The sequence below is a fragment of the Lepisosteus oculatus genome, chromosome 1 (assembly GCF_040954835.1).
Source record: "Lepisosteus oculatus isolate fLepOcu1 chromosome 1, fLepOcu1.hap2, whole genome shotgun sequence".
In the NCBI taxonomy this organism is placed as follows: domain Eukaryota; kingdom Metazoa; phylum Chordata; class Actinopteri; order Semionotiformes; family Lepisosteidae; genus Lepisosteus; species Lepisosteus oculatus.
This window is the reverse complement of record NC_090696.1, coordinates 2253964-2275270: the sequence shown is the minus strand read 5'-3', so window position 1 is coordinate 2275270 and position 21307 is coordinate 2253964. Positions and strand designations below refer to the sequence as shown.

General features: G+C 45.1%; 1 protein-coding gene across 13 annotated transcripts in view; it reads right to left on the bottom strand.

Annotated features, from left to right (window-relative positions):
• Positions 1-1312: 1312 nt before the first annotated feature.
• dysf (dysferlin, limb girdle muscular dystrophy 2B (autosomal recessive)) overlaps positions 1313-21307 on the bottom strand; it is a 132377-nt gene continuing 112382 nt past the window's right edge. For 10 of the 13 annotated variants that reach the window (XM_069195277.1, XM_069193991.1, XM_069194759.1 and 7 more), the window contains 13 exons: positions 20666-20821; positions 19768-19859; positions 18407-18577; positions 17946-18088; positions 16646-16785; positions 16045-16133; positions 15575-15670; positions 13499-13640; positions 13118-13217; positions 12121-12299; positions 11866-11975; positions 10386-10533; positions 1313-4572 (listed from right to left, as the gene is read on the bottom strand). In XM_069195277.1, coding sequence (XP_069051378.1) covers positions 4525-4572; positions 10386-10533; positions 11866-11975; positions 12121-12299; positions 13118-13217; positions 13499-13640; positions 15575-15670; positions 16045-16133; positions 16646-16785; positions 17946-18088; positions 18407-18577; positions 19768-19859; positions 20666-20821 — 1614 coding nt within the window. In that variant the 3' untranslated portion in view covers positions 1313-4524. Of the gene's footprint in view, positions 4573-6471; positions 6622-10385; positions 10534-11865; positions 11976-12120; positions 12300-13117; positions 13218-13498; positions 13641-15574; positions 15671-16044; positions 16134-16645; positions 16786-17945; positions 18089-18406; positions 18578-19767; positions 19860-20665; positions 20822-21307 lie in introns of those variants that run through there. The other 3 variants (XM_069192059.1, XM_069192726.1, XM_069193046.1) reach the window with 1 other exon arrangement.

The window sequence follows — 21307 nt, the reverse complement described above, 5'->3', positions numbered from 1 at the left end:
AAAAATAGCCTTTTTACTCTTGGCGGATTAGACAAAATCCAAGAAGGTGCCATTACCTTCAGGAGCCAGCATGAGAAACTACCAATCACAGCTTTAGGGGTCATTACAGAGATGCATTACCATGTGGCTTTCGTCTGGATGCTGCTCCGAAAGGGAGCGCACACAACTGCTGTTCATTAGTTAAGGTGCTTTAAACAGAAATGCACTTGAAGGGAGTAGAGTATTCCAAGACTCAAACTGTACAAGCATTTAGCTCAGATGAAACTGAGCACATCAAAGATAAGGTTAAAAGATCCAGCACACAGGGATTCTTCATGACTAGGTGCGCAGGTGGGCCCTTTGTCAGGAACTGATCTGGGGAAAATCTCTCTCTCCTGGGAGTCTTGCTCCTTTGGGAGCGAAGGGGACTGTTCTAGTGTGGAAGGGGAGATCCGAGCTGTCAGTGGCGAGAAAATCTTGGTATCCCCCTCCTGAACAGGCAGTTTACTCGAACAGCCCCTGATATTGACAGGTGTAGCGTACATACTGTAACACCATTGGAAGGGTTTTGCTGGAAAGCAGAGCAGGTAGGACTGAAGATGTGCGTAAATGAATACTCATTTTAACTGTGATCGTTGGGAAGGACACAGCAGGATAATAGGATAAATTACACAGATTTCACATGGATCCAAATATTCATAATTTAGGTTTTTGCACACCATTCTTAATTTTTTCCAATAAAATTTTATTTCATTTTGGTAGCCTCACACACATCAACAAACACATCAGATAATAAAGCATATTAAATCTGAGAAATGTCATTACTTTTATCCAAGCTGCAGTTTTGTCTTGTTAAATTGTTGTTTATTTTTGCAGCTGAGGTCAGTTTTTTTATTTTCTCGGAATGAAGAGATTGCATGATGAAAAATGGAAGAGAAACTGTACTAAGGGACAATAAAAATGCAACAAATTAATAGTGTTTCCAATACCACGTGTTACTTAATGCTTTCAGTACAGTATATTTGCCTTAAGTAACCAGATGAAGGCAGGAAGCAGTGTAAAGGCTCGAAACAGTCCAGTAGTCTGTCAACAGCAGTGCTGACGTTCATGTCAAGCAGGAATTGAGTAAATGTCATCTTCACAGTGGGAAATCAGTCAATATTAACCTTTTGCCCACTTGATTGACATAGAAAAAAGTAACTCAGAGAGAGAGATGTTGCTGTGCTATCATATTATTTGTATTGTAAAATTGAATTACATGGTATAAACAATACACTTTCGCAGTTATTCAAGATTTATAAGATTGTGGTTTTAGTGAATTAATCATTGAATGTGAACAGACATTATACGTTTATTATTTTCTCAAATAAACAGACATTTTATCTTTTTATATGATACATTTTATCAGAAACCAATAAAATAGTACATGTATCGCAAATATGGGTGCATAGTTTCTAATATATTGTGTACATGATATTGCTTCACAGAAGGCAAAAGCAAACCCATATCTGATGCAAAACAGAATTTTATAAGGCATCAACTGAAATGTAACATCCCAAAATCAAGAGCTGTGTAATGACTCAGGAGCTTACGCAGGATTTAAATGGCTTTAATCCTATATTTAAATCAAAAATACCTTACATTTCAGAAATGCTCAATAGTTCAGTCCTGTACCAGTGGCCTGAAATATTAATTGACACTAGGAAATAGCGTTCACAGGGTTGTTAATTCACCTCTGTCACTTTTAACAACAACAGTGCCCATTTTTGATCAATTTAAAGCCGCTTAGGTCTACAGAAATATTGGACTGGAGGAAAAATACATCTCTGATTAAATAGCATGTGATGTTTGTAGCATCAGAGGATTTTTATACAACTGACAACAGTGACTAGTAATTTCTGAGTGATAGTTTTCATCAACTGATGAAAAGGTGGTACGGGAAGCTACACTGTGGTGTATATTTCATCAGCTGTAATCCTGGCATCCTGCTGTAACAGAAGTGCTTTGTCCATCATGGTCAGGAGTACGGGAGTTTATATTCAACACGTCCAGATACTGAGAGCAATGTAAACAGAAATAAAAGGTGTCTATAAAATTGCTTATTACAAATGATAAAACTTTCAACTGGCAAGTTAATGAGACTCGTGTGTGCAGTCCAATTTACAGCATGATTAGCTGAAACAGTGAAACTCTTGACATTGTCTTTGGCTTTTCTCAGCAAAATAGTGCAATATAATAAGGCATTACTCCAGACACAGTATACACACGCTCATTGGCACACTCACACATACTGTACAGTGTGTATTTTACACATAACAAACTGCTTTCAAGCTTCAGTTTAAAGGCTGCCAGGTTATTTGGTATTTAAGGCTGAATTATAACTTTAAACTCATTGGAAAAAAATGTATTAAGCACACCAGGGAACATATCTGCAATGAAACATCAATTACTTATTCAGGAATACTGAGGATATAGCACTAGTTACATTTTTTCTCTATTAATTTGTTTATAGCTCATAGCCTGACATGGTATTAATTAGAATTCTGTGATGTCTGCAAATGCGATCCATGCACAGTGTTTTAAAATCCCTCATACGGCATTAATGTCACCATGAAGGCTCATTTGTGTTAATTAAAGGTCTGTTTGGATACGCTTTTAATTAGGTAAATTTACAGTCTCAATAACATTATGCCTCACTTTTATTTATTCATATTTAATTAATAACATTGTTGAATCCTGACTTTTATACTAAACTTCATTTTTTGTTGCTGATGCTTTAACAGAATTTGTTAATGTAAATTGAGATTGTAAATCAGGATTCCTGAAACTGCACTTAGATTATATATTTTATGTTAAAATCTAGTGCACACCACTGTAAGAACTATGAGCTGAAAGATGCAGAGGGAAATTGGCTATTTTTAGAGGGAAATGTAAAAATAAACATGAGATCGTGGATCTAACACTTCGGCCAGGTTGCAGCACATAAGGCTTGTAAATCAAATATTTTCATGTCACTAACACGTTGTACAGACCTGTACACCACATGCAAGCTTTGCATTATTACTTTTCAAGAAAGCTTGATTACATGTGGAAGATTAACTAAGTTTGCTTAACAGTCATTTTGCAGTACAAGAGAAATAACTGAAAGACTATAAGATGTGAGTTTATAATGGAGAGTAGTGTTCACCTTTAATGCACATTGGAAGAATTCAGTAATCCTAGCAAAACATTTGCATGTAACTCACATGCAGGCTGAATCTGGCTTAAGCACTCCTGTGCAGTCGCTTTATTGTAACACAGCTCAGCCGACACACATGCCATTTTTAATCCTGCAAGGCTGCACATTGGCTTAGTCCTAAACTAGTTTTCCTGTTATCCTTTCTTACTCAGCTAGGACTAGGCTAGGGCTATGACTCCAACAGTAAGGAAGACCTTTACATCGGTATAATCTGACCTACACGATGCATCTTAAAGCCTGGAGGCGTGAACTGCCTGACACGCAGAACGAGCTCAGAGCTCCGCTGCCACACACACTCTCACAGGCATGACGAGCACGAGGAGAGCTGGAGGCCGGAGTAACGAGTGAGCTTCTCTGGCAGAAGATACTCTTGACAGCACAAGTCAACATAACAGCTGCCTGTAGCTGAAGGGAGGGAAGTTACTTCTCACATGTCTATATGTCTTCTGTATAGTTTATTCAGCTAAAGAGTGATCGATTTCATATCACTTGCATCTGATTCAGAAGTGTCTTAACACTTCATATTATAAGCCTCAAGCGTAGTTTGTCATGGTAAATATAATACGTCTCCTGATTATGAAGTACAATGAATCATTTGTATGTAATTAGATCAGCCAAAAGTCAATTGATGTCCACAGAAGTATACAGGTAAACTATCTATCTACTATCCATTCTTTCATCCACCCAGCCATCTGTCCATCTGTCTTCAAGCAGTACAGTGGAACTGATTCCCATTCCTTTCACTATGTCAGTCAGACAAAGAGTGGGGGGTCCAGTCCAGTGTGAGAATGGCTCTCAGCCACTTTCTGGCAAGTACACCTCTGAAACCGGCAGTTGAAGCAATATTTCTGCCATGCAAATACTTTCATCTCCTAAGCCATGTATAAACCTCATGTTTTTTTGGCTTCCTTCATGAAATGCCTGGATGAGGTCCTTGGATCAATTAGCTACTGAAAAAACACAAACGAGTGAAATGTGCCGAATGGCCTGGTTCTTGATTCTAATAGTTGTTATGTTCTGAAAGTAAAGAGCAATTAAACTTCATGTAAAAAAACATTTTTACAAGTTTTCAAGGAACGTAGATCAATTGCATTTTGTTACTGGACAGCCATTGCCCATTACAGAGCTGAAAAATGTTTTTTTTCTTTTAATTACAGTGAAAATATTTAACATCAATTGCCATGATGGTCTTTGTAACATTCTAGCCTGGTGTTCTCTCTAAAAAGCTGCTGTGTGAAGAGTGGGGTGGGCGGTGCTGGGCTCTGCCAGCGGCGCTGGGGGTCTGTCCTCTCCCCCAGGCAGGTGGCTCACTGGGAACGGCTGAAGGGCCCCACCAGCTTCATAGCAGCATAGTTCTGTAAGAGGAGAAACCTGGGGTTAGTAGGAGTGATGGCTTCAGTTCTTGCTGGGAAGTGCGGCAGGTTGTGGCCTTCCAGTGGGGCCAGTGCTGAGGCGTATAAGAAATACGCTGCTGACACAATGATGTGAGGGAAATACGGTACATTGCTTCACTGGTTAATGTGATCAGTGTTAAGCAGTAATGCCAATGTCGAGCTGTGCTTATTTCATATGTTTGAATGCTGTTGTTTAAGTCTCTGTCCACCAGTTAGCAGCTTGATGTCAAGACAGGACCTGACTGGTCTGAGCCATTGACCGTGCTCAAGGCCAAACAGGGAGAGGTACTGCTTGTCTACCACACTGCTGCAGTAATGCGAGAAAGACTGTTACGGCAGGATCAAAAGTCTCTAAGATGTGAACACAATGTTTCCAAGTAATAGGTTTATTCCAGCTGAAAAGAGAAGATAGAAAACACAACGTTTCAGCCGTTGAGCCTTCTTCAGGTGTGAGCACCTATACACACTATTGCCATTAAGTAAGATTAGAAATCTAAAAATGCAGGTGTGTGTGAACCCATATGCCTTCTGTGTGTGACATGGAAGTTTTAATTGTATTAATTTTGACAGTGTACAGGTGTATGTCGGCTTTCATTTGTTACAATAGCGGACATCATGTTAAAGTAGTAAAAATGAAGAAGACAGTACGAGAGTAAAAAGCAGCAGAGTCAACATTCAAGCAACGCAAAAAACTTTATAATACATTATATACATGTTATTTTCAGCTGAACAAAAACAAAAAATAAAAAGCCAAGATTTGTTTATAGGGAAGGTGCTCGTCCTTCACACTGCCTGTCTGCCTGTGCCACCTGCAGGACCCGTCCTTCACACTGCCTGTCTGCCTGTGCCGCCCTCAGGACCCATCCTTCACACTGCCTGACTGCCTGTGCCGCACTCAGGACCCCTCCTTCACACTGCCTGTCTGCCTGTGCCGCACTCAGGACCCCTCCTTCACACTGCCTGTCTGCCTGTGCCGCCCTCAGGACCCGTCCTTCACACTGCCTGTCTGCCTGTGCCGCCGTCAGGACCCGTCCTTCACACTGCCTGCCTGCCTGTGCCGCCCTCAGGACCCCTCCTTCACACTGCCTGTCTGCCTGTGCCACCTGCAGGACCCGTCCTTCACACTGCCTGTCTGCCTGTGCCGCCCTCAGGACCCATCCTTCACACTGCCTGACTGCCTGTGCCGCACTCAGGACCCCTCCTTCACACTGCCTGTCTGCCTGTGCCGCACTCAGGACCCCTCCTTCACACTGCCTGTCTGCCTGTGCCGCCCTCAGGACCCGTCCTTCACACTGCCTGTCTGCCTGTGCCGCCGTCAGGACCCGTCCTTCACACTGCCTGCCTGCCTGTGCCGCCCTCAGGACCCCTCCTTCACACTGCCTGTCTGCCTGTGCCGCCCTCAGGACCCCTCCTTCACACTGCCTGTCTGCCTGTGCCGCCGTCAGGACCCGTCCTTCACACTGCCTGCCTGCCTGTGCCGCCCTCAGGACCCCTCCTTCACACTGCCTGCCTGCCTGTGCCGCCCTCAGGGCCCGTCCTTCACACTGCCTGCCTGCCTGTGCCACCTGCAGGACCCGTCCTTCACACTGCCTGTCTGCCTGTGCCGCCCTCAGGTGCCGTCCTTCACACTGCCTGTCTGCCTGTGCCACCGTCAGGACCCGTCCTTCACACTGCCTGTCTGCCTGTGCCAACTGCAGGACCCGTCCTTCACACTGCCTGTCTGCCTGTGCCGCCCTCAGGAGCCGTCCTTCACACTGCCTGTCTGCCTGTGCCACCGTCAGGACCCGTCCTTCACACTGCCTGTCTGCCTGTGCCACCGTCAGGACCCGTCCTTCACACTGCCTGTCTACCTGTGCCACCGTCAGGACCCGTCCTTCACACTGCCTCTCTGCCTGTGCCACCGTCAGGACCCGTCCTTCACACTGCCTGTCTGCCTGTGCCGCCGTCAGGACCCGTCCTTCACACTGCCTGTCTGCCTGTGCCGCCGTCAGGACATGAGCAGCTGCAACCCTCACGTGAGTAATGATGTGGGATCTTTTTAATTCGTTTCCTCTGCCGCGCAGATGATGCCACACTATCAAATGTCCACTACACACTCCTGTCACTGCACCCACTTGCCAGTGAGGACTTGTGCTGTCCTGTCATATTCTCTATGTGCCATTATCTTCATTCTGACCCGCTATAATAGAGCTTTCATTTAAATACTTCAATCCCAGCACAGCAGACGGACCAGAAACTTCCCTTCCAACCCTGGTGTTCACAATATTTTAGGATTTAAAAAAAGCATATTCAACTTGGAAAGCTTTGCTTCAATCTCAGAAGTAACCATTTAAGTTGCTTGTATTTCGTGCCTGTCCTCACTTGGTTTTCTCTACAGCTACATGTGTCAAACTGAGTTTCGGACAAAGACCATGATGAGCCAGGCCCTGTGCTTGAAGATCCCAAACACAGCAGAAATGAGATATCTCTCAGGGAAGAGACATGGGGAGGGAGGAGCGAGCTGGAAAAAGATAATAGCCATCAAATCCTGTTACAGCAAATTATTCTGTGTGTTCTGCAGAGTTCATCTATACAATAAATGTGCAATTGGGCAAATTCTTTTTAAAAAGAATGACAGAGCTGGATGCTAGTGTGGAAATGCAGAGACACAGTCTGGAGAGATGGGAAGCAGAATGGTGTGCAAGGAAACATCTGCATGTGGCTTGAATCACAGTGAGATTCTTTTTTGATTTGTTTTTAATGATGTGGAGAAGAGCAGCGATAAGTTTATGGACGTTTTTATAGTGCTGGCTTGCTGGAACAGCGGTGCCAGCATGCAGACAGGAACGCTGGTTGACATTCAGGTCTCCTTGCTCATCCTATTTAATGACACATAACCCCAGCACATAAAATAAAACAGCTCCAACTCTGCTCTCTCGGCAGCCACACAGGAGGGCTGCACACTCCTTCCTGGGGAGAGCAGCTTCCCCCCTTCTCTCCAGATCATCCCAGTACAGCACACTCCATCTTGGGAAGGTGTCAGTGGCCCTTCAACAGTTGATTATGGCAGCTGAACTGCAACCAAGTGGGCAGAAACCAGAATGAGGTTTTGATATCTGGTTAGCCTGAACTCTGCACTGGGCTGTATTGACTGAAGTGGTTTGAAGCGACATTGCGCTGTCTGTACAGTTTACAGACAACATATCAGAGTCTGTTTCTAAGCGTAAACTTCAGATTCAAGTTACTCAGCAAAACATATTTTTGTTCAGCTGACAAGCCTCTTTCTGCTAATGCTAGAGCCACGATTTAATTCAGCCCGACCTCTAAAGCCGTGGAAACTGGGAATCGGAATGTTCTGTCAATTTTTCACTTAATTATTTTTGGGAAAACCATCACAGTAGATTTTGGGACAATGTGATGACTTTGGGAAAAAAATGCTCAAAACGCACTTAACTAAGGTTTTAAATTGCAGCTCAGAGACTTCTTAATGAAAAAAAAATGTAACGGTCCATAGAAATAATTAATCTTAGTGAAGGATACAGTATTAACTTGTATTCAACACAAAAGCAAAATACATTTACACTTTTCTGTATACAGTATGTAGACCTGTAAACCATAAATATGTTTAACACATGTCCAAGATGCTTTCATACATGTATCCTATAAACCTTTCAGTTTCATCGTACAAGAGATATAGGGGATTCATCTCATAATCCAATACTCTGTTCGCAATCTCAAATTTCAGGGGGATTTCTTTTTCTTGACTGAACCTTTACATAAGACACAAAATAACAGAAAAACATTTGTAACACAAGTTAATAGTTTCCATGGCCAAAACCTGACTTCTATTACAAATCAACAGTCTCTCTAAATATTGATGAAGTTCAGCCTCACATCTGAGGAGAGGCACCAGCTGGATCTCATTTCCTACAGATCCAGAGGCTCGGGGCTGCCAGCACCGCCTGGCTCCCCTAACCTCCCTGAAACCCAGACCGACACAAGGGCCAGCATTGTGCATGGCGGCACCGCGTCTGGCATGTTGACATTCTCGGCACAACCAGAACGCAGGGAACCCAGGCGGCATCACCTGAGCGGCGTGAGCGGGGCCGCAGACGCTCATTCTCATTCATGGCGCTCTGGTGCGGAAAATCGTATTAAAGGCTGGCTCGGATGAGCGGGCGGTAACTAACACCGGACTTTTAATGCTGGATGAGCTGAACTGTGGCCTTGAGATCTTGATTAAAAAAAAATCTGTAGTTTTATTCTTGTCTGTTTGGACTGGCTGATATTGTACGCGCTCGTTATGCTTAGTTCCCGAAGTTAAAGCGTATAAGTGCTCTGTTTAGTTTACATGCACAGTGCCCTCTAGCTGTGGCTTTGTTTTTTACATTAGGTCATTGTTACAGGTACGCAAACCTGGAAATAAAATGGTAGGAAAAGAAAGCATGATTGTGTTGCAGGAACAAAGAGATTCTTTGAGCCATAAAAGCATCAGTACAAAGGATCTTTACACTGGGCAGTTATCAACTTGCAGCTGAATCTCACCAAATCTCAGAAACCCAGCAAGGCAGGGTCTGGCCATCACTGGGATGGGAGACCCCCAGGGAAAACCAGGTTACTGGATCACTAGGTGGCTCTCTTCCCACTGGGCCATAATTTCCAACACAATGTCCCAGTATGTTAACTGCAGACAATCTATTGTAAGAGGTATCACCAACATTAAACCAAGGTCTTGACTACTAGGTCACTAAAGATCCCAACACTCTGCTCATAAGAGTAGAGGTGTTACTGCCCTCCTACTGGCTAAATTCACTCTGGGATTACATAGCCTGGCTTTCCTAAAGTCCCCCTTTAAATCCATTGATGATGCCATTTCTCATGTCCTCATCTGATCTGCTCTGGAGTGGGGCTGGAGTCAACCTGCCATGTGACATCCAGATGGGGCTGCTTTTCAGTGGTAGATAATATGGGCCCCGTCCTGCACATGAAGTGCGCTTGGATTGTTTGACTGTATAAAGCTTTTATATAATTACACCACTGCCACAGGTTTGGCAACACACAAAAACGACATGTTGACTGTTGAAAGAGAGTTTTAATTCTATTTAACTTGCTCAGAAAAGCTTTAAACTGTGTGCTGGAGAAGTTCTTTTAATTTTGAAGTCTTCCAATGTACAAAGAAAAGACAGGGTCTGTGAAGTGATATCAGTTTCGGTATGAGGGTGTTCAAAAATGTTTGGAAAAGCAAAGCTGTGTGACACAAAATGTCTTTCAGCTACTAAACAAAAATGCTCCAGCAAAAAAAAAACTTATCAAGACAAACGGTGCTGATTGGATCTAAAGTGTGATCCTTTCTCTAAACAGGATTTGCAGATGAGAAAGTATTACTGTATTAGACTCCTGACATTTCCAGACTGGCTTCTTCACATATCTGGCATGAAAAGAAGGCTTATCTTGTACTGGATGTAACGTGTATTCAAGTGCTTAGTTAGCAATAAATTGCAGTAAAATCAAGGAAGAACATTAATTGAAAACCAAAAGAAACTGTACATAAGATTCTCTTTTCTCTTTCAGTACCGAAAATACAAATGCAGCTCTTGAGTGCCCCTGACGCTGATCTTTGTCAGTTACGGGTCATCTGAACCTGACGACAGTGCGTGACTGACGCAGGCAGATACACTCTGCTGGACTCTGGCTCTGAAGGAGTTGAGGCTGTGCACCAGTGGCCTAGAAGCAGTGTCATAGGTGTGCTTTCTGCTCCATAAAGGTGCTGAAGAGGAGGTCAGGCAGGGTCTTACCGGGAAGGAATAGAGAAAGATCCCGAGGAAGAGCAGCACGAAGAAGAGGATGAGGAGTGCAATGATGACCCACTTGAACCTCCTCCACAAGATGTACTTCATGGTCTTGAAGGGGGAGGAGAACCACAAGAAAGAGGTCTCTGGCCGCCTGCAGGACAGGAAGAAAGACAGTCAGAGGCCAAGCCCAGCACTGGAAAAATCTACCCTTTTCCCATGCTTTCACCATGTTTATACCGTAAGTTTACTGGCTTTGCTGTGGCATCACATATTGTGAGGCTTTGCTTTAGGACCCTGATTTGGCTGTGCTTTAATGACTGATTACGATTGTAACTTCTAAGGCAGCAAAGCTTTGTTTCTGGGAAGAGTCTGGAAAACAGCGAACAGAAGATGACATCTTTGAAAACATGCCCATTCTTTGGACAGTGAATGAGGAAACACTAGAAGTGCAGTGCACTTATGTCGAATGTCGTTTAATTGTTACAAGTATCACATCTGGCCACTTCTTGCACTTTGCTTCTGCATTGCTTTGATAAAAATGCAACATTAGCTTGAAATGGTCCATCAGTTATGAGACATTAGATTATTCCTAGTAAGGACAGTGGCATCCCGGAGCCTAAACTCTGAGTGCAGGATGAAGAGAAGATACCCTGGAGAAGATGTCAGTCCAACTCAAGGCTGACACACACACGACACACAGGATCAATTTAGAGATCCGAATCAGCACAGCCAACATGTCTTTGAAACTGGAGCCTCAGGAATAAAATCCAAGCAAACACAAAGAGAAAAAAATAAAAGCCTGATTCTGAACAGTGCAAATGGTGTATGGTGTGTAGGCAGTGAACAGCTCACTGACAGAGTCAAGAGCAAAACCATTCCAGACCTTAAAAGCAACTATTTTGAATGTGATTCTTAAATCCACAGGAAGTCATTAAATAAGCATTTTAGTTTGGGTTAAAATAGGAGATTCTGAGCTTTGAACACATTGCCTCCTGTTAACAACACATTTTGATACATCAGGAAGTATTACAGTAATGGAGTCTGACAAGTCAAACGTATGGTCATCTTTTCTGACTTGAAAAGGTTTGTATGAATACAAGCAATGCTACAAAGATGAAAGATGGGGATAAAAACCTTTGCAACAGTAAAAACATGACCTTCAAACACAAACCCAAAATGTCCCTAAACTGAATATTTGGATGGATTCCAAGACATCAACGGGCAAAGTAAAATTTGCATAATTGATAAGGGGGACCAATCAACACAATTTACCAGAGCTCAGACATTGTTTGTTGTATCCATTTTCACCATCATCTTCAAGTTCCATGAGAACATTAATACCCAAGACAAATCTGACTCAATGGTTACATACAGTTAGTAAGGAAGAACTGGACAAGAGCAGAGCCCTGTGAGACACAGGAGACACTAGAGATTACATTGCGTGTAAGCACATGCGCAGTGATGCAAAGATTGCGGGACTCACCTGGGCTCCTCCAGGTGGGGATTCATGTTGGGCTCATCTCTCCCCTGCCCTGCTGGTCGCTCCTCGTGCTCCTGCTCTGACGCTATCTCCAGCGTCATCTCCACCTTCCCCTGCCGGAGACAGAGAGACCGCAGTGTCACGCGGGGGGCTGTCAGGCTGTGCTCCAAGAGCAGAAGGCAGTACAGTTTGATGATATGGTTTATTTAAATTCAGTTGGTTAATGTAGTTGAGAAAGGAGCTGCACTGTGCACTCACTGCAATGATCTTCTCCCCGTTTCTCTCGCCAACACAGGGCCACCAGCCCTTCACTGTCTTCTGCTCAAAGAGGGAAACCAGCCGGTCTGCGGAGAGGGTTTGGTCGAGAAGCTCCAGGCCACACTTCTCAGCAGACTTTGCAGGCCGTACCATGCGGTTCAGGTCCATCTCCAGAGAGCCTGCCAGGCACAAAAAGAAAGAGACAGGAAGATCAGTAGCGAGGAGCATAAAAGGCAAGTTCTACCTGCCCAAACAGTCAGGAAGGAGTACTTCTATAATCTTTCATTTCCCATGATTCCAATGTCTTTCCAATTGGACATCCTATTACATGTGTACTCTGAATGGTTTTTGTTTTGTTAAGGATTAAACCGGAACTTTTTAAATAACTAAATGTCATTCGATGAATTGGTCAAGAACAGTATTTGTGAGACACGTGCACACACAGGTGGGTGTGTTGCAAATATTCAGATGTGTTGTTGTAACAGGGCTCAATGCACTGAACTGATGTCACCCCCTTGAAACATAGACAGAGTAGGATTCTGCAGCAGCAGAGGACCTGGGCTTCTGGCCCGAGAGAGTTTGTGATCGAATCCCAACAGGGGCTGAGCACAGCTGTGCACATTGAATCACTGGACAAAGGGGCAGTGGGGAGGCTCTGTGGCTCAGGATCTGCGCCTGTGGCTGGAAGGTTGCCGGTTCGTATTCTGCGGCCGGCAGAGGAATCCTACTCCATTGGGCCCCTGAGCAAGGCCCTTAACCCCAACTGCTCCAGAGGTGCAGTGCAATGGCTGACCCTGCGCTCTGACCCCAAGCTTCTCTCTTTGTGTCTCACAGAGAGCAAGTTGGGGTATGCGAAAAGAAGAACTCCTAATGCAAGAAATTATTTAATGGCTAATAAACTGATCTTATCTTATCTTAATTAACTCGTGTGTTGCTACTAATCCTTGGAGGAGCAAAAGGAGACTCTTAAAGCAACACCACTGGGAAAGGACTTTACCAAGATAGTCATCAAAGGAGAACTTGTCATTGTCCCAGATCTGGATCACAAACTTCGGGGGGATCTTTGTTTCAGCCTTGTCTAGGCTCCAGAAGTGCTCCTGCAGTAAGAAAGCATTCAACAAAGTAATTAAGGATGCAATTAGTAACTACAGCAGAACTATAGAAAAACACACAGTGACAGCAGCAGCTATATTAAAGGTGCTTCCCGCTGCAGACCGCTTACATACTCAAACACATGCTCGGACACACGTGCACACACACAGACAAACGCAGACACTTGCGGACACACACAAACATGCAGAAGTGCACACATTCACAGACACACGCTGACATGCGTACACATGCACAGACACATGCACACACACGCACACACACAGACCTTCTTGTTGACGGTGCAGACTTGCTCTGCAGGCAGGTAGTGAAAGGGGAAGACGAGCCTCCAGTTGAAGTTTCCCTCCCCACCCAGAGAGCGGTAGTGCACATCTGTCTTCTGCTTGTTTTCCTCGTGTCCCAGAAGCCAGCTGCGAACATCCAACAGTGACATCTGTATCACAGCTGCACAGTGCAGGAACACAGCAGCACTACTGCATCAACAGTGTGCGACAGCTGGCTTCCAACTATTGATGGCACGTGTAAGCAGATAGACAGACATGAGAAATATCTACATACACTATATACACACATCGTTGCACAATACACTCATGTGAAAGAACACGAAGATCCTCAATACTGCACTATCCTGCCAGCTGTCAGCACAAGGAAGTGCCTCCTTGTCAACAGTGGCAAACAGGAAAATGTAACTGGAGAAGCACATTGCCACTACATCTGTAAAAGTGCATGGTGAAAATAGTGTATATCATTACTGGCTTTAATGAACTAAAAATTTCTTCCTTTTTTGTGCTACCAATTGACTGCCAATTGGAAGCTCACATAGGTGCCCTGTTACTTCATCTATGACTTGGTAACCTAATTTCAATGGCAAGCAAGATGCGTGGTCCTGCCATTTCATTCTATAGCTCATACAATACAGAGCCAACCGTGAGATCAGAGACACTTAATCTGTGGCTGTGTGCAACAGAGCCAGCTGCAGTTCTGGGCATTGGTGCTGTAAACTGTATTACACAGTTTTTGAGTGGGGAACTGTGCCAGCGCGCATTGAGCACATAAGAACAAGTAAAGGTTAATTGCACGTTGAAAATTAATGCAAACTTAATTAGTCTGTTGAGAATTCTTCAGCTGTCACACCTGAAGAGCCAAAACATTATTTCTTCTTTCTACTTTTTAGCATGGACGTAACCTTTACTTGTTCCTCTGGGTTCGTCATGCCTCACACACTGGCGTGAGACAAGCATGTCCCGGGTCTGGGCCAGTACCGGTGACGTACAGTAAACATGAACAAACTACTGCTTTGTCCAGCTGTTATTTGTAAGTATTAGCTTAAGTTTCTGGTCCACTGAACAGTTCTGCTGAACTGGTGTTCAGTGCTCAGAAGGATGCAGAAAGAGAAGAAGTAGAAATAGCTCTTAGTCACAAGTACACCCTTTGACAGTAGTACAAGTGTGAACAAAACTGTAGTCCAGTTCCTTAAACCCACGGAACATGAAACTCTGAGTGAAACGCATTGTTACAAGCATATTTACTCATTAGGAAGTATTGTATGACAGCCATGTGGAAATTCAATGATGTTATTGATATAGAAAAACACAGTTAGTTTGTCAACAGGTGAGAATCATCCTTTCCTGCCGAGGAAAACAAAATGTTAGGAATTACAGTTAAAAGTGAAGAATTAAATCAAGGGATTTGATTTGTAAGATTGCATAATGGAATTAATGGAATGCCCTAACCAGGCAGGCTGAAAGAGTTTTATCTTCTATTCTTTTGGCCAGGGAAGACTGCAAGAGTGTCTGATTCAAGTGTTCAAAATCTGCAAAGGCATCAACAGAGTCAGCACAAGGGATTCCATAAGAATCAACAGTGAAACACAAACCAGCGCACACAACTGGGACCTGTGGGCATATGAAACTGAGAAGAGCATGTTTCACAAAGAGCTGTGAGAGACCAGAACAAGCTACCCAGCCCAGATACCCTGGTCTCAGCTGGTCTCAACAGCTGGATGAGTTCCTTGCATCAGTTGGCTACTACGTAGCAACCAAGAGAGCTAGATCAGAACCTGTGTAACAGTATGTTCTTATATCCTTCTTGTGAATGGTCAAAGCAGCCTCGCAAAGCAAAGGCTCAAAAGCCAAAACACTGTTTCATTCTTTATGACCATGATTGGTGGCCTGAATGCAATGGCATTTCCTTTGCCCCCACAGCAAGCTGAAGCAGCCTCCTGCTCAAGCTCCTGCCTACACACGTGGTACACATCTGCATTAAAGCAGCATGTGGGATGTAATCCCCATTATCCTCTCCAGCGCTCATGGTCCTCTATCTCCTGGCACTCATTACATCATACCCTTTGACATATATGTCGCTCATCTTCTCCCCCGTGATGCTGACGTCATCCAGGATGACATCACTGGTGTTCCAGATCACGCAGCGCAGGAAGAACCTACGGGAAACGAAAGAGGAGAACTGTGGGCACAGGGCAACAGGAAGGACAAGAGAGCAGAGACAGATTATGAACTAAAACACAAGCTAAAACAGAATGTGAGCAATAACAGGACTACACTGGGGCAGAGGCGCGTAGAGAGAAAGACACTGAGAGCAGAAAAGCACAGGAGGGCTCAGAACAGAGGTGTAATTTAAGACCCCAGGAAGCCGCCACACTCACACATTCACATTAATCCTAAACACACAGCTCAGTGGCCTGAAGAGAACGTCTCAATGGAAGATCCCTTCTGAAGTGTGGCTGAGCCTATGGCGGGTGCAGACTTCAGTAAGCACCTCAGATTTTAAATCGAGATATCGCTGTCCTGCTCTTACCTCTTGGCTTTACGTGGGGAAATGTTGAAAGGGGGCCCAGGGGGGCCCAGGGATTTAGGAAACAGGTCCACCCACAGGTAAAGCCTCCCCTGTGAGAACAGAGAAGAAAACGCACTGGTCAAGGGATTGAAGACACAGCGATAAGATCAGCACCACTCCCTCCTTAACAAACTGACATGCCCTCACGTCTGACCACAGTTCAGAATAAGGTGACACAGGAGGGACGATATAATCTGGGAAGCATTGGGCACAAAGCTGAATACACCCTGAACGAGACGTCAGTCCATCACAGGGCAAACACAGACCAATACAGAGGTATGGATACGCTCACACCAGGGCCAGTTTTTCCAGATGCCAATTAACCATCAAGTATGTCTTTGGTCTGTGGGTTGAAACCAGAGCACCAGGAAGAAACCCACATGAACACAGGGAGAACATACAAACTGCATGCAGAGAGACTCTACAGGTGTGGAACTAAACCCAGGGCTGCAGAGAGGCTGTCTGTCCACTCTGGCCCTGTGCTCTCTCACCTGTTTGATATCAGGCTGCAGTGGGCACAGCATTGAGGGTGTCTGTCTGCTCTGGCCCTGTGCTCTCTCACCTGTTCGATATCAGGCTGCAATGGGCTGTACAGCGGCCGTGTCTCCACGTGCTCGGGGACGAGGCCCTGTTTCTGCAGCACACACAGTGCCAGACGTTCCTCGGTGGGGCCGAGATGAGGGTTTGGGGGCTTTGAATCTTCTGTAAGACACAACAGAGCAGGGTCAGAGGTGCCACACTGACGTAGCACATGGCCACAGAACCAACACAGCCGTCAGCTTTCACCAGCAACGTGCTGAGTCTTTACTGAACCAGGTTCTCTTTGTGCTTAAACCAAGACCCAACAACGATAACTAATAACTGATTTCAGCAGAAATTTGTTTCTTCACCTTTTCATCTGACGTATTATTAGTGTCTTATTTTATAATATATTGTTTTCCAGTGGTCCTTATTTTTTTACTTATAAGGAAGCCTCTGGGTTTTTAATGGGAAAATGTGCCAGTGTAACTCCTGAGTCAACCACCACTCTCTCCCTGATGTGGTCCAAGGTCCTTCTTTCACAGAAGCACATGGTGTAGGACATGGTCTGTCCTCACGTGCTGGACAGAAGGATCAGAAAACAAAACTCCAGATTTAGCGAGTGAAGAAAGTAAGCATTTGTATAACTAAAAAGGTCCAGCTCCTTCAGCCTGTCAGTGTAGGACATTCCCTGAATCCTGGAAAGTACCGTGTCGCTTTTCCCTGGACTGGTTCCAAAGTAGCATAAATTGTCCATAAGATGGTGACCAAAATTGTGCACAATATTCTAAAATAGGTCTCACTAGTGTGCTATATAATTTTAAGAGTGATCTGAAGTACTGTATTAAAGCAATTATTCTATGAGAAATACTGGTGGTATACCAAGGAGTCGTTTGAGCGCTGACCTTTGGACAAACAAAGTGGATGAAAGTTTAAAAACGGTGACCACTCCATTCAGCTCTGTCTTTTGACATTTTGGTCTTCTGTCAGTAGATGGTAGTGCAGATTGGCTCAAAGAATGGTCCTTAGATATGTTATATGTTCCAGAAATGCAGCAATCATGGTTTTACTTTCACAGCATGTGCCAAAGAGAGCTCCTTGAGGACCCTATTAAAATACTATTGAACTGGCCCCATGTATTGCTCTGAGGCAAATCAAGAGCAGACACATTAATGACTGAAACAGGAGCCGCTTTTTCACAGAGGTGTGGTTTCTGGAACAAGCTTCCCAGCGCAACTTTTGGAGCTGGATTCCCTGGGAGGGCTGGAAGAGATTCTTGGATCAATGAGCAATCCCCAACCAGACCTGCAAGGTGAGCCAGGTCCTTTTGCACCCTCATTTACCCAGGTCAGCAAGTGTGTACTCCTGCCCCCTGAAGAGGATGCGGTCCTGTTTGAAGATGGGCAGCTTGTAGTTTCTCCTCTCGCACAGCAGCCTCAGGAGCTGAGACGGCTTCAGCTGGTCCCTCCACTGATTCACCCCTGACCTGGGAAGAGGCACGGCAAGGTCAGAGCAGCACGCCAAAGCGGAAGAGTTCAGGTTGAAAAGCAGAGAGCTGGAGGGCTTGCCACCAGGACCTCTGCAACATGTGCTTTATGAATATGAGCGTTTACGAGCTCGCCGAGCTGTCCAGCCATCTGGTCAAAGCCAACCTCCTTCAGTGGGAGGACATCCTTGTATCAGCTGGCTGCCAGCAACCAAGAGAGCCGAACGGGCCCAATGGCTTCTCTAGACCCCCAGCACGAGAACTGTGTTCCCATGACAGCAGCCCCAGCCAGGGGTCTGCGTGCTGGGTGCCACTCACAGGCAGTATGACTGGGGCAGGCCGCAGCGCGCCCCGTGCCTCGACAGGAAGCGGTTCTCCAGGTCGATGACGGTCTCGCCGATCTTCTCGTCCTTGGACAGCAGGTCGTAATCGTACAGCGTGATCCTCAGATCCTTCTCCAAGGGCAGGGTGCACGTCAGCTCAAACATCCTGCGGCAGGGAGACAGACCCGCGGGGAGTCAGTACAGCGAGCAGGGGTAGAGGACTGAGGTCAGGCTTCTGAAAGATGTCTTTCTAAGGCAAGACATTAACATCAGGGCCACAGGAGAGTTGTGGTTAAGATCACTTTATTGGCCATATACAGTTTCTTGTACTAGGAATGTGTATTTTCGCATACCCCAGCTTGCTCTCCATGATACACACAGACAGGGAGAGAAGCTTGGGATCAGAGTGCAGGGTCTGCCATTTATACGGTGCCCCTGGAGCAGTTGGGGTGAAGGGCCTTGCTCAGGGGCCCAACGGAGTAGGATTCCTCTGCTGGCCGCGGGATTCGAACCGGCAACCTTCCAGCTACAGGGACCAATCTTAAGCCACAGAGCCTCCGTACAGCCCCCATAAAGTTAGGATACTGGCTTTCACAGCAGCATAAGGTGAACAATCACTGCTGTATAGAGCCTGAAGTGTACAGCCAAAGCAGAAATGGATACAATCAGACTGGAGTGTTCAGAAACACACTCAAGCCTAGTTCAGACGTTTTTTTAGGGGGGACAAAAGAAGGCTGACTCCAGAGCCAGAATTTCAGGATATAATATACAAAATTAAGGCTTTAAGTTAAAATGTATTTTTAATCAATTCAGATATACAGGATTATACAGCCTGGAGAAGACTATTAGATAAGAATGCATCATGGATTTCAAAACGAAATAGTATTAAATAAACATCAATACCCAAAGACATGCTTTCCTTCCTGTCCATACTGTAATGCAGGCTGCCTTGAGGATGTGTACAATCAGCTAGGAGGCTGGGAAGCTGGCTCTTCAGGGGATACACATGACAACAGACGTTTGTGGTGTCCTGACTCACTGAGCTGGGCACAGTACCCACCGAGCAAGCGCCTTCATTCCTGAGACAGCAGTGACCCCTGCTGTTTAATGACACTCACTGCAGCGCACTGGACATCCAGTTCAGCACACGCTTAGCAGCTCCGCAAGGTTCTCTACTTTATCCTTCCGCAGGCTTATTCAAAACTACTAACAGGTTTCTTATTATACTGAGTTCAGGCCAAAACTGTATTTTTCCCATACAGTTCTCATACATTCATGCTGTGTAGCAATGATTCATACTTTAGTGGACTATGGACTGAATAAACCAAATTCAGGAAGAAAGAGAATAAGAACTACCTTCCGAAGACAGGGTCCAGTGTGCAAGGGATGTAGTGGTCCTGGTCATTGACTGATTTCTTGCCCAGCGTGATCTTCACATAGGGGTCACACTATGGGAACACACAGTTCAAGTCAATGCCACAGTCTGGAAGCAGAAGATACAGTATGAACATGCCCTAGAAAGGAGTGACGATCTGTGGCATGTTGTTCTCAATAGGCCAGTTGTGCAGACAGGCAATGGAAGGGTTAATTGTGCTTCAATTTTCTTCTAATTGGAGGAAATCTATGTTATACTAACTACTTTATAATGAAGTCGGCAGTTTGAGTCTAAAGATTTCGCAACTGGAAGCAACAGGCCAGATTTCAGTCTGAACAGCCCTCCCTTCTTAAACCAGTGCGAGTCTTGGACAGACACTGAGATCGGAGGTAAGAGGGGCAGGGCTGCGAGAGGCAGCTTTGTCTCATTGCAAAATCATTCCAGAGGGAACACTGGCAATGTGCAAGGGCAGCTTCGCCAGCGAGGATATAGGCAGAGCTGATGTGCTTCTGCTGCCCCCATTCAAACCTGCCCCTGCCAAATGCACTTAGTACTGAGGAGCTTTTACTTTTTCCTGCCCGGCTGGCAGCCATGAACTGCAATCCCAGTATATGATGTTGGGGTTTTGCTTTTAAACATCAAGGAATCTAATACTGAGTACTGGATTTTTAACTTATCATTGGTGGGCTGTCTGGAGTCATTCAAGACCTCTTACTCAAACTCATGCTTTCTGAATACAAACCGCCTCAAAGTCATAGCAATCAGAGCAATCAGATCCCTCTGGATTCTTCCGAACGAGTCGGCCGGAGCGCAGCGTGCCTCCCGCTCTGTCAGGGACGGGGACACAGTGTGGAGGCACGCTGTGCTCCGGTCGCTCACCTTGCCATTGGCGTCCTTGGGCTGCAGTCCGACGGCCTGGATGATGTAGACACGGACGAGGCACTCCTCCGTGCCATTGGGCGGCAGCTGGCAGAACTGGCGAGGGGGAGTGGGCAGGGAGGGGTCATCTGGCAGTGGGTAAATCTTAAACATCCCCTGTGGAGGCAGAGAGCAGCAGCAAACATTTACCAAAACATACCAAACATTTACCATTTACCAGCCCACCAATGATCTCTTCGGGAATGCACGTGGACCGTTGAGTGAGAGCAGCCCGAAGATCTGTTTGTAGCAATAAACTATTAAACAGACTTCAAATGAAGTTCACACAGTGAATGGCATCATCACAGTGGTAAAAGCCCTCGATTTGATATTTTAGAAGCATGTAAGATGTCTTTATCGGACATCAGCCAGTCCGATAAAGCTGATCTCTTAGTACAGAAAAAGCATGGTCTAACATGCCAATCAATAAATGAGGGTTTGGGACAGTACTGTAAGTACAGTCTCACCCAAAACAATGCACACCCTTAATATCTGTCTGATCACTTTATATGAGTTCAGTCACTGTGTTTGGCCATTTAATTTTCTCAGGGGATGTGCAATGTTAGTCTGGGTTGCCTTGAAATAAAGTTTTTATAGTATTTT